Source organism: Paramisgurnus dabryanus, chromosome 8 (assembly GCF_030506205.2).
Source record: "Paramisgurnus dabryanus chromosome 8, PD_genome_1.1, whole genome shotgun sequence".
Classification (NCBI taxonomy): Eukaryota; Metazoa; Chordata; class Actinopteri; order Cypriniformes; family Cobitidae; genus Paramisgurnus; species Paramisgurnus dabryanus.
The window spans coordinates 18,086,279-18,100,501 of NC_133344.1; the positions used below are offsets into that span (position 1 = coordinate 18,086,279).

The following is a 14,223-nucleotide window of genomic DNA, read 5'->3' on the forward strand; positions in this document are numbered from 1 at the left end:
AACCAACCACCCAAGCTTTGAACTTTATATGGATAGCATATGGATATATTTTAGAATCATAAACTGAAAGCGACAGTCAAAGGCTGCAGGGATAAACGGACATCTGACAATAAAGTGAGTGCTTCTATTTTCTTTCTTATATTAACTTGGCATGTATGTACACAATAGCATACAGCTGAGCGGTGTACTGGATTAGTGGGAGTGGCTTGCAGACCTGTGCGTTGTGGTGCAATTGGGAGTTGCTGTTTTCCAAACAAATGCACCCTAAAGTCACGTTTCTCGGTCAAATAGGCACCAAATTCTACATTTGTTACATTTCGACTACAAATATGACTCACTTTCAATAAAGATTATTGTTCCAACGGGTGATGTTTCCCTTTAAAAAGGTAAAATAAGACTTTGAGTGAGTATGTGAAGTTTTAGCTCAAAATACTCTTCAGATAATAATTATAGCATGTTAAAATTGCTACTTTGTAGACCTGAGCAAAAATGATGAAATGCAACCATTGATCGCAATGATGGTGGTTTGTTGAAATTGAAACTCAATTGTTCTGTTAAAGGCGTTCTAAGCGAATCTGCGAGACGTTAGTTTTTGTTGACATTTGAATTGTTTTTAAACAGACGGTGCCTAGCTAACCCCTCCCCCTCCCTTCCGTGCTTTCATGAACGCGCCCAACCCCCACCCCCAAAATCCTTCTTGTCGTTTATTGGCTGGAACACTTTGTTATGGTTTCTGTTTGTAGGTTTGGCCACTGTGTTGTTATTGCCGTTTGTGAAGCCTGGGCTGTCTACAGAGATCACGTTTTTTTACAGTATGATCAGCGGACAGGCAGCAAGCAGATAGTGAGGAGATGTTTGCTGTATGTAACAAAAAATGTTTTATGGTCTAAAACGCGTCAATTCGCTTAGAGTACCTTTAATACTTTTTCTCCCCCCCTCTCTCTCTCTCTCTCTCTCTCTCTCTCTCTTTTTCTGCACTAAACAGCAGTGCGGTGGTTGGATAGTGCAGTTAAGGGGGCTGTATTGTTGTAATTAGCCATGTTACCTACCTCACAAAACAGGGAAATACTAAAAAACGCGCTTTGGTTGTCTTTTTTTTCAGATTTCTACCAGCTATTTTGAGGTTAGGAAGAACCAATAAATATAATGACCAAATTGTTTTCTAAGAACATGAAGCAGTCAATTTGTCCAGGTTCCAGTTACACAGAATTAAGTATTATGGTGCAAATATCAAAAAAAAGTTTATGTCCACATATGTGGAAATCCAGGTCTTAGGAGGTTAAACGTGAAAAAAGTCAGATTTTTATTATATGACCCCTTTAAATAATTTTGCGCTTGAAATGGCTTCAATTGTTGCTGATAACAGAAAGCATTGCAGTGATCAGAGAGCGTGTGGTACAAGGCAGAGGATTTTATTTAGCACGCAACAGTTTATTTGGAATGCCAGAGGAACATCAAAAATCATTCATAACTTCTTATTAAACTTTACTTATTTTTTGTCCTTCAGTTCTTTTCAGTGTGCTATAAATACAAGTGATTGATACACTACATACATAAATTATCAGTAAAGAAAGTAAAAACAGTAGAGTTACCACCTTTTTGCTTTTTTTCTAATGTAAAAAAAATTATTTAGGGCAAATAAAAGACAGAAATATGTCCATCTCATTTTTGATGATGACAGGACCTGGATGAATGTTCTCTTTGTTGTAGTGACAGGCTGTCATTTGCCAAACATCCAAAATATAAACACCAACATCCTGAAAAGCCCACCGTAGGATTCTGTCCAACTGCAAAGAATACCAGTCACTGCCAAACACATCCTATTAGAAAGACAGAAATACACCCAAATCACAATATTAAATTTGACTTATATAAAAAGCAATGTCAAAGGGGCCTACTTTAAAAATTACCTTATAGCCGGTGTTTACAGTCTTGATTATAACGGTAGTGTCTGGTGCCCGCTTTAACAAATCTAGCACAGCTTTGCGGATCCTCAACACTCTGTGGGTGAAGAAATCCAGAGGATATGTTGTGAAGTGTGGTCCCAGATTAAAGACAATAACAGTGTGAGGTCCTCCAGTCAGATCATCAATCTCATTACTGATGTAGTGCAGATTAGAAACTTCAGTTTTCAGACAGCGCAGAGGAAGACCGTGAGACCTCCAGTGTAAGTCAATGTTGTTCTCCACATCCACTGCTATAAGAGGACCTCCGTGATATTCAACATGCAGGTTCATCCGCTTTAAAGCTGCGGTGAGAAACAACAACATTTTGATCCTAGTTATTCTTCAGTTTCCGTGAATGTCATTTAATATTCACATTCAAACCATGATATCCAAGAGAAGAGTATAGTTTATACAATTACATTATAATCATGCTAAACCAATAAGTGATTAATCCAGACATTTTATTTGCATGCATTTTTACTCATTTTATCTCACTTGGTACTGCTTTCAGCAAGAACTCAAACCACTGTCTCAAGGTAGAGTCTCCCATCATGTGGATGTGTTTGTCTTTCAGGCACTGTGTTGTTGTTTGGGTAGTAAAATGACGGGTGCTGCACACAAAGGACGTCCAAACATCATTCAAGTAAAACCCAGCTGGAACTGGTGTGTGCAAACCAGGGCGACATTTCCTGCTTACATCTGCATGAAGGGAAATAGTGAGTGTAAAGTATGTAACATCCAAATGCACGTAGTTGCCAAAAGTTGTCACAAGAACACTTTTTTGCAGTTATTCTTCAGGATAAACTGCAATAAGTCAAATTAATTAAATACATTTAGTAAATAAAATGCATTTCATAGTTAAAAATTAACAAATTACGAACAAACTAGTGGTTCTACAGTAGGTAGACCTTATAATGACAGTCCAGCTTACAGGTCCCAGAGGGTTGGGAACCATTTAAGGGAATACTTTGACACTAATGATTTTGGCAAAAACTTTTTTTTTAATTCAGGTGAATAGTTTATCCAGAAATAAAGATTCTGTCATTATTTACTCACCATCAGTTTGTTACAAACCTGTATAAATGTTTTTGTTCTGCTGAAAACACAGATATTTTAACCAATGTTTGTAACCAAACCCTGGTGCTCCTGCTTGATTACAAATGTCTTCCTTTTTAGAAGAAATAACAGAAACGACTTCTGTTTTTAAAATATCCATCAGTTTCTATCACTTTGTATCAAAAGCCAACATACCAATTTCTGCACTTTCCTTGAAGGGAAGAATCTTGATTTTTCTTTTTTGTCCATTTATACCTTTGTTGTTTAGCTTCCTGCCAAGCAGAACATCTATGTCATACAAATTTTATCATTCTACAATTTACCCTAAACTAGTTAATGACTGAATAAGTATTCAGTGAAATGTAAATATAATTCAAAAATGCTAATCTAAAATCATTGTAATTTAATCTCACATGAGCTTTGATGCTTTGCCAGTCATACGTCTCTTATACCCGCCAAAAGAGTGATACACACGAGCGCTGCATGGCAAGGATTTGGGTCTCTGACAGCGCCATTCTTCTCCACTGCGAGAATCTTTGTAATCACAGCAGCAATCTCCAGTCCCCATCCTCTCCAGTCCATTCTTTTCCCACTTCACATTACACTTCACTGTTTCTTTCAACCTTGTCAGATTTGGTCCTGGTCCTTCAAAATATCCTTTAAAGAAAACTCTGTCAGAATCTGTGGCTCTGTGATGCTTGAGGACCTGCACAGCTTCACTGGAGTGGATTAGACGCACAGCCACCTGTGCCTCTCCAACCCACGGCAAAAGAAAACGCACAGTGTAGGAGCCATTGAGCAAATCCACCACCTCCCCAAACACACTGGCCTGTGGCGGAAGAACATTCCTTATTCTCAAATGTATGTCCAGAAAGATAAACATTAGTAAACATTATTGATACAGCAGGCATGTAAGTGATACCTTTTTGGGACTTTTGGATGAGAAAAGCTTTGCTTGAAAGAAATCCCCTCCATAACATTTAGATTTATTGTTAAAGTCTCTGGCATGGATAGTAACAAAAAGCTCCTCCCCTATTTGGTAGCTGTCTTTCAGGTTCTGAATGATGAAAGTGGAGTGAGCTGGACTTGTACTCATAGAAACACTTGTAATTAGTGTGTCTGGTCCAGCCCAGTAAAGAGTTTGCTTTAAACTGGAGTAACTTTCTGAACTGATTCCAAATTCAGAGTAAAATGAACTTGAATTTGACTCTGAGTCTTCTGAACTAATTTCTAGCTGAACATCTGCAGGAGAGTTGGAGGAGTTTCTGGAATTGTAAAGTTTTGCAAAGTGCTGAAACAAAAAGCTGGTTGGAGGATGTTTATCTTCTTTACTTCCCACGTAAGCCCATAAAACCTGCAAGGTTAATAATCAAAAGTCAGAATGTTTATATACAGTTCTTAAAAGTGTCATGGAAGCTCACAGGGCTTTGATAAATAATAATTAACTGTGGAAAATAAAAAATAACAACAAAATATTAAATAATGTATTTCGTTTTGGACAACACGTACTGTGGATGACTCACAAATAAGTTTTGACCTCATTCTCTGTCTAAATAAACCTCACACAAATGGCATCTAATGCACTTTTAAAACTACCAATCCGCACCCTGCATTTTTATTTAAAAACACTGAATACACTCATAGAGATGCAAAGTAAGCTACAGAGCTTTGCTTAATTCCGTACAGAAACTAATGACTGAGTAAAGCCCAGAATACACTGCAGGAATTTGGCACTCCTATAAGATCATTACCTTGCGACATGGATCGTTTAAACTTGGGTACAACAAGCATGTAGACTGTACGGTGATGACACGGAGGCTGATTTCTGTGTGTCACACATAGGACATTAAAAGACAACACATTTTCAGACTCACCAGAAATCCTGTAATTCCAAGGCACAGGCCAGCAAGCAACATCTTTAAACATGGTCTCCCCCTGTGATCTGTGAAATAAAAAATAATCGTCATTGACATAGTTACCATTGATTTATTTAATATTTTGATGTACCATATGAAATCTAAATATTACGGAAAATGCATTAAGGACGCCAACGCGAGTTGTTTCATAAATGGAACAAGATGTGAAGGATTTAAGAACACTACTTTAAATCATAGCCTATCACGTGCCCCCTCTGATTTTTAAGACCAAACAAGTATACCAAACATTGGATTTGGGCGTGCCTTGTATGCCTTTCTGCCTTGGAATGCTGCATCCGAGGCAGAATGGTTTGTGTAAATTCCAAGGGCTCTGACGGGGCAGATCGAGTTAGGTGGATGCTCATTGTCAACCGAGGGAAGAGCGAGCAGAGAAACCACTTGGACCCTGAATGATGTCGAAAGGTCTTTGGGGCAAACCTCAGCCTAAGGATCGCTCTGCTGTCGTTAGGGCTGAATTCCAAACACGAATGGTCTGTAGAGAAAGCATGCAAATCTCCAACTCGTTTTACAAATGCCAACGCAAATGGGAAAGCGGAGCCTGTTTGAGTAGCTCAAAGGTAGGGCCTTGTAGTGCTTTCAGAACAGTGGAAGGATCCCAAAACAAGACCGTGGAGCGTTCAGTCTCCTAGCATTTCTGAGAAATCGAATGACAAAGTCATGTTTTCCAATAGACTGCCCAGCGACAGGAGCATAATTCGCTGCAATAGCTGGCACATAAACCTTGAACCTAGAAGTCACACTGCTGCCATCCAGCAACTCCTGCAGAAAGGAGAGGATGTGCACCACGTCACAGCCTGCAGGATCTAAGCTCTTCGCTGCACACAGTTTGAGAAGATTGACCACTTTTGTGCATAAGGGCACCTTGTAGAAGGGGCCCTAGCCTTGGTTATAGAGCATAGTACTTGTCAGATAAGCAAAGGTTGCTGTTGAGGGGCCATACATGCAGGTTCCACAATTCTGTCTGGGGATGCCAGATCGTCCCCTCTCGTCTGAGAGAGGAGATCTTTCCTCAGCGATCCTCCATGGCACTGATTATTCGCCACAGCATCTGCCTCAGGTCAGGGAACTATGGCTGGTTTTGCCTTAGGGGAGCAATCAGCAGCACAAAGTCTGTGCATTTGTTCTACATGTACCTGATCTACAGAAGCAGAGCTATTGTTAGAGTTAGACGCTAGCAGTGTGCGCAACTAGAATCCTTGAGTGCTGCCTCAGCGTGGGCAGGACTCATGCAGGAGACACTGTCAGCATGGAGATCTTCAACAGGCAGAGGAGCCCGGCATGAGCCGCAATGCCGAAGCAACAATTATATCAACACGCTTGTTCCATTGACTTCCATTTACACATATGAGAATTCATCAGCACGGAAAAGCAAGCTTGTGCGATGATATGTCACAGATCGCTGTGTAGCAAAGTTCACCTGACCTTTCTTTTATCTAAAAAGCACAAATACAGCACAAAGCACAACATTTTTCGGTAACGCTTTAGATTACAGCCCGGAAAGTACTGGGTAAGTACAGGGAATTTACAGCGTATGTTTCTGTAATTATAGTTTACTTATGAAGTACGTACGTACGTGTAATTATAAGGGAACAATTTATAATATTTGGGGAATAAAAGGGTAACAACCAGGAAAAATACAAATAATATATGCAGTAAAGTACTGGGTAAGTACAGCAAATTTACAGCATACATTTCTGTAATTATAGTGTACTTATAAAGTACATATGTGTAATTTTAAGGGAACAATTTATAATATTTTCGGAACAAAGGGGTAACAAGTGCCACTTTAATTTACAGCCCGCAGATGTTGTATTTACTCTTTAACTACGTGAAACAAGGGGGTAACAAGTGCCACTTTAATTTACAGCCCGCAGATGTTGTATTTACTCTGTAACTACGTGAAACAAGGGGGTAACAAGTGCCACTTTAATTTACAGCCCACAGATGTTGTATTTACTCTGTAACTACGTGAAACAAGGGGGTAACAAGTGCCACTTTAATTTACAGCCCGTAGATGATGTATTTACTCTGTAACTACGTGAAACAAGGGGTTAACAAGTGCCACTTTAATTTACAGCCCTACGTGAAACAAGGGGGTAAAATTTTTTGACTTAGACTGTAACAACACAAAACAATGGTATATTTACACAGTAACTACAGAAAATACACTCTTAGAAAGGATGTGTTAATTTTTTACACATCTTTGTGTGTTAAGTTTTTAAAACATTATGTGTAATTTTAACACATTATGTGTCATTTTGTGTTAAAATATCACACAAGTTGTGTTAAAAGTAACACAAAATGTGTTGTTTCCATAATAACACAGAGATGGGGGGATTCTGGGACAACGCACTAATGTGTTGTTTTTAACACATCCGTTCTAAGAGTGTAGTTCTAGTTTTGCTTGCTTTGTTTTCACCATAGTTGCCTTGCCTATTTTTAATTTTGCTTGATGACCCAACAAATTCCTGTACTCTTTTTCTTTCTTAAGGTAAGTAACCTTTATTGAATATTCTAAATAAATTGTATTGTATAGCATAAACACATTAACTGAATTTCAAGTTGTTTTGTTTAGTATTCTAAAATACTTACTGCATATATTATTTGTATTTTTCCTGGATGTTACCCCTTTGTTCCCCAAATATTATAAATTGTTCCCTTATAATTACACGTACGTACTTCATAAGTTTACTATAATTACAGAAACATACGCTGTAAATTCGCTGTACTTATGCAGTACTTTACTGAATATATATTATTTGTATTTTTCCTGGTTGTTACCCCTTTATTCAATTCAATTCAATTCAATTCAATTTTATTTATATAGCGCTTTTCACAAAAGTCAATTGTTTCAAAGCAGCTTTACATAAATAGAAGCAGTGAAAAGCACAGAAAACGACAGATAGCACAACAGAATACATGATAGCATGAGCAGTTAAATTTGCTGCGGCTATGACTCAATATTATAATTGCACGTATTACTAAAGCAACGTATTGAAGAGGAAGCTAGGTAAAGCCCAAAAAGGCTGCCTCCCCGGGGTGAAAAACCCCCTAGGAGAAAAAAAAACCCCGGGCTTTTATCCGAGGAAAAATAAGTCCTAGGAGGGAAAAACCCTTGGGAGAACGGAAATGGAGATTTAGCGGAGATTAAGCGGTTCTGCCGGTGATCGTTGGTCAGGTATCAGCTGGGCATAACGTTGAAGGACGGCCAGTAGATCAGAGGTGTGCCGACTTTCACATCTACCGGGACTGGGTCTGTTTGTCTCGTCCTCGGGTCGAGGACGAGACAGGGAGAGAAAAACAAAATCGTATTAGCGTAGCAGCCGTTCATATGTATTGAAGTGTCACACAGTGATGTGGTTTAACTCAGCTTAGTTCCAGACAGACTAAATATTGCGGCATAATTATGTTATCCACAGTTGAGGATTTAGCAAATTGGGGGCCCAATGCGAGGGTATATATGGTAAATAAGGGTCACATTCCGATCTTTAAGAGAAAATGAAACCTGACGACCCGTTTGACTAAGGCCTAAAGCCCCACTGTCGTCGTTAATGCAGGTTCAGTGGCAAACGGGTCTATATTGTATACCATTTACAGGACCAGGAGAAGACGCCAAAAAAAAAAAAAAAAAAAAAAAAAAAACATCGCAACCCGACCATACGTGTTAACCCGTTTGACTAAGGCTGGAGGCCCCACTGTCGTCGTTAATGCAGGTTCAGTGGCAAACGGGTCTGTATGGCATACTATTCATAAGACTTACGATAGCGCCAAAATCGCAACCCGACCATACGTGCCAACCCGTTTGACTAAGGCTGGAGGCCCCACTGTCGTCGTTAATGCAGGTTCAGTGGCAAACGGGTCTGTATGGCATACTATTCACAAGACACACGAAAGCGCGAAAAACGCAACCCGGCCATACATACCAACCCGTTTGACTAAGGCTGGAGGCCCCACTGTCGTCGTTAATGCAGGTTCAGTGGCAAACGGGTCTGTATGGCATACTATTCATAAGACTTACGATAGCGCCAAAATCGCAACCCGACCATACGTGCCAACCCGTTTGACTAAGGCTGGAGGCCCCACTGTCGTCGTTAATGCAGGTTCAGTGGCAAACGGGTATGTATGGCATACTATTCACAAGACACACGAAAGCGCGAAAAACGCAACCCGACCATACATACCAACCCGTTTGACTAAGGCTGGAGGCCCCACTGTCGTCGTTAATGCAGGTTCAGTGGCAAACGGGTCTGTATGGCATACTATTCACAAGACACACGAAAGCACCAAAATCGCAACCCGACCATACGTGCCAAACCGTTTGACTAAGGCCGAAAGCCCCACTGTCGTCGTTAATGCAGGTTCAGTGGCAAACGGTGGCAAACTATTTAATGCAATTCATTTTAAGTGTTCATGTAGAAAAGGTTTTTATTTATTTATTTGGTTGGTCTGTGTTATGACCGTGAGTGCTTTGTTCCGTGAAAATAACTATTGCGAGTTAAGAACCTTTACTAGACAAATTATGCGAATGCTTTGTTGAAGAGAAAAGTTTTAAGTCTAGATTTAAAATGATCGACTGTGTCTGATTCTCGGACATCGGTTGGTAAATCATTCCAGAGCTTAGGGGCTAAGTAGGAAAAGGATCTTCCACTTTTAGACACTTTTGATAGTCTAGGGATAATCAATAGGCCAGAATTTTGCGACCGTAGTGTGCGTGATGGATTGTATTCTGATAGTAATTCTCTAAGATATGAGGGTGCTAAGCCATTTAAAGCTTTGTAGGTGATTAATGATATTTTAAATTGGATGCGATATTTAACTGGTAGCCAGTGTAAAGATGCCAGAATTGGGCTTATGTGGTCATACTTCTTAGATCGAGTAAGTACCCTTGCAGAAGCGTTTTGAACTAGCTGAAGCTTGTTGACCTGATTTGAATGGCATCCCCCGAGTAGCGAGTTACAATAGTCTATTCTAGAGGTCATAAAAGCATGAATAAGCTTCTCTGCGTCAGATGTAGACAGTATATGGCGTATTTTTGAGATATTTCTAAGATGGAAGAATGCTGTGCGGCAGACGTTGGCGATATGACTATCAAAGGATAAGTTGCTGTCGAACATCACACCTAAGTTCCTAACCGTGGAAGATGGCACCACAGTACAGCCATCTATGTGCAATTTGTAATCTGACATATTATGTTTGTAGCGATTTGGTTCAATAATAAGTACCTCTGTCTTATTGGAGTTGAGCTTAAGAAAGTTATGTGCCATCCAGTCACTAACATCGCTAATGCAGTCTTTTAGCTTAGAAAACGTGTGTGTTTCGCTGGGATGCGAGGAGATGTAAAGCTGGGTATCATCCGCATAGCAGTGAAAACTTATGTTGTGTTTCCTGATAATGTCTCCTAGGGGTAACATGTATAACGAGAACAGGATAGGACCTAAAACTGATCCCTGCGGTACACCGTATTTAACCAGGGAGTGATATGACTCTTCCTCATTTACATAAACAAAGTGATAGCGATTGGTTAGATATGACCTAAACCAGGCTAGCGCCTGACCACTGATACCAACATAGTTTTCTAGTCTATTGAGTAGGATTCTGTGGTCTATTGTGTCAAATGCTGCACTAAGGTCTAGTAATATAAGAATTGAGATTTCACCACGATCGGATGTTAATAGGAGGTCATTTGTAACTCTAAGCAACGCTGTCTCTGTGCTATGGTGGGGCCTGAATCCTGATTGGAACTTTTCATATGTACTATGTACTTATTCCCCAAATATTATAAATTGTTCCCTTATAATTACACGTACATACTTTTTAAGTAAACTATAATTACAGAAACATACGCTGTAAATTCGCTGTACTTATGCAGTACTTTCCGGGCTGTAATCTAAAGCGTTACCCATTTTTCTATGAACACAAAGGAAGATATTTTGAGAAATGTTTGTAACCAAACCGTTCGTGGACCCCATTTACTTTCATAGTATTTCTCAAAATATCTTCCTTTGTGTTCATCAGAAAAAAATGAACTTATGCGAGTTTGTAACAACATGAGAGTGAGTAAATGATGACAGAATTTTCATTTTTGTGTGAACTATTCCTTTAAGGTTATAAGGAGTTTAACCTGTTATAAAAACATGGATATATAATGTTTATTATAGTGGAACTGAAGGTTGGATTAAGGTTGGGGTCTCACTAGAGTTTTTGTTACATTGATTTCCATTCATATAGATAAGAATGCGTCAGACCGGAAACCCAAGCTTACGCTACGACATCTCGCAGGTCGCTGCATAGCAAAGTTCTAGTGGTGAACTCTGACCTGTGAATTCGTATTATGTGGAGCATTGTGACCCGTACAAAACCGGAATTTCACTGCGTGATCTTTCTCTCTACTGAAAGCGTGTGAAAAACATAAAATGTTTGAGTTCATGCACCGCTGCAGGCCGATTGGTGAGGTTTGCCACTTGCAGTCGAGAGAGGAGTCAAAGACAGAGCCGTAAAACAATTATAGGCGTTGCATGTCTCCTCTGGGTGTAATATCTAAATTTTTTCTTCTTGTGTGGTTAGAAAACATCTTAGGAATTTCAGAAACTAATGTGTTGATTTAAAGGCGGGGTGCACGATTTCTGAAAAACACTTTGGAAAAGGGTAGTCAGGCCGACTACCAAAACACACTTGTAACCAATCAGCAGTAAGGGGGGTGTCTTCTAAACCAGTGGTTCTTAACGTTATTCCTGGAGGCCCACTGCCCTGCACATTTTGTATGTCTCCCTTATTTAACACACCTGATTCAAATCATCAGCTCATTAGAAGAGATCTCAATGAACTGAACTGAGTCTGCCAGATCAAAGAGACATACAAAACATGCAGGGCAGTGGGCCTCCAGGAATAACGTTAAGAACCACTGTTCTAAACGACATCAGTGCCTGGGTTGCGTATGTGTGGGGCGGGTCTATCAAAAGAAGGTCCAGATTCTACTGGGGGATAGGCATGTTTGTTTAGGTGATTTTAGATCAAGGACCATGGATTAATCTGTTAAATATATATCAAAATAAATTGCAGAAGTCAAAATTACAAATAATTCACTCTACCATGTAGCCTACACTGTTAAAAATGTCTGTAGAAATTACAGTATCACTGGCTGCTGTTTGACTTTTGCCAATTTAATTAATCCTTTCATGTCAGCTTTACTTAAAAATTCTTTGTTTAGGCAACATTGTTGCGTAAAATTAACTTTAATATTATAGTGAAATAAATCAATACAGACTGGCATCTCATGGCTGATGATGTTGCAGTGTATTATGGGTAATTGTTGTTCTGGCACCCTCTTGCAGAAGTGTAGTACCATTAGGTGAGTAATAAGTGGCCAAGTATGAATCAATTAACTTGTTCTGATAATTTTTTGAATGAATGAACGAAAAACATTTCATTTCAAATATGTTTGTGATGTATTTGATAATCATCGAAATTATTGTTTGTTGAAATTACTTAAACAAATTGCGTGGAGCCTGTTGACAAAAGATCCTTATGTAAATCCAACATTTCATTCTTTTGAGTGTCATTTTCTTGCAACATTAAATTCATTAAATGAACATTAAACATAAACTTTATCTTTAAAACTAAAACTAAACTGTTATTTTTAAAACTAAAAAAACATCCTCACGCAAAGCATTCTTGGAACCAAAATCTGAAGAAAAAAAATTAAAAAATTTCCAGAGTGGAAATTCTGGTTCCCAGAATGCTTTACATGAAGGTGTTATTTAGTAGTTTTATTGTAAAGACAAAGACTTGTTAAAGTTTAATGTTCACTTAACTTTGAACAAACTGTTGCCAGGAAATAACATAAATGTAACTCTACATTAAGTTAATGGCAAACAGCTGCATAACTACAGCAATTTTTTTAACATGCATATATTAAAATATAAAAGTTATAAACTAGTTTTTCTTACACCTTTATTAGCTTAAATTAACATTTTCTTACACATTTATTACCCCAAACTTAACATATTATTTCCTTATAAGAGAAGGCTCTCTGTTGTTATAGATAGGCATGCTGTAAATTCTGTTTCATTACGCGGTACATTTTCTATATTTAAATAGTTATATATATATATATATATTTAAAAATGACAGAAAACATATTTTCTAAAGCTTAACCACTGCCCTATTTCCTCTATATCAAAGAGCACTTTCAAAAGTAGGCTACTTTCAAAATTTCCTTCATGTAAATGTTTTGTTAAAGACTTAATGAAGGCTGTTCCTTTAAATTCGTAAGTAAAATCATATTACATTGATTTCATAAACCATTTAGCAATTAAGTTAATGACAGAAATAAATAAAAATAAAACTTACTGTATTGTTCTCGAGTTTCAAGGTCCATTTTGAAGACATGTGTAATGTAAAACCAATGTGTAATGTTCTTCCAAGGACATTCACTGAGTGTTTTTCATAACTCTGTGCACCAGAATGTCTACAAGTTGTTCCACCTGCACTGCAAAAAATCTATAGAGCTCCAGGGTATTTTGGTAGAACTTTGTGTTTCTTCTTGGTTTGTGGGAAATAAATAGTTGCACGCACTTTTGGGGGCCCCAAAGATCATTTTTATTAGTAACAGTAGTAGGCTAGTAATGTAATTGATATTATAACCGTATCTAACAAAGAATTACCAATAAAACAAAGTTATGGCTTGTATCTGCATTTCCAGCAAAATACCCCTCCTCGCTGCATGGTTTCGTCTAGTCTGTCAACCCAGTCTCACCCCATGGCGTCAATATTTGACGACACTTGACCATGCGTCAATATGTTGACGCGGAGGGTATACCTTTCGCGTCACTTTTTGACGAACTGGGGACTTCAATACTATCAGGTACGCGAAATTCTCTTTCCTATTTTCTTACCGTTTTCTACCATTTTCGCGTCGGTTTAGGGTTAGATTTACATAATGACATCCCTACCCAAACCTATCCCTAACCCCAATGTCAGTTGACAACTGTTTAATTTCGCGTACCTAATAGTATTGAAGTCCCCAGTTCGTCAAAAAGTGACGCGAAAGGTATACCCTCCGCGTCAACATATTGACGCATGGTCAAGTGTCGTCAAATATTGACGCCATGGGTGTGAGACTGTGTTGGTCTGTAGCCTCAAGACAAGAGGCACGTCCATTTGAGATGCACGCGATCAGTGGCTCGTTTCGTGGTGCGGTGCAAAGCATAGCGCGAGTAACTTAAACAAAGCTTTATTTAGTCACTAGATGTATTTCTTTGCCTAGGAAGCATAGGTCTGGACAT

The 14,223-nt window shown here is 38.7% G+C and overlaps 1 protein-coding gene across 1 annotated transcript; it reads right to left on the reverse strand.

Moving 5' to 3' along the window:
• Positions 1–1,601: 1,601 nt before the first annotated feature.
• Positions 1,602–5,881, reverse strand: LOC135770381 (NXPE family member 3-like). Its single transcript, XM_073815568.1, has 8 exons — positions 5,842–5,881; positions 5,660–5,754; positions 3,925–4,356; positions 3,416–3,831; positions 3,198–3,274; positions 2,442–2,645; positions 1,911–2,248; positions 1,602–1,820 (listed from the first exon to the last, which is right to left on the reverse strand). The coding sequence occupies exons 1-8, from the start codon at positions 5,879–5,881 to the stop codon at positions 1,626–1,628; spliced, it is 1,797 nt and encodes a 598-aa protein (XP_073671669.1). The 3' UTR covers positions 1,602–1,625.
• Between the last annotated feature and the right edge of the window lie 8,342 nt (positions 5,882–14,223).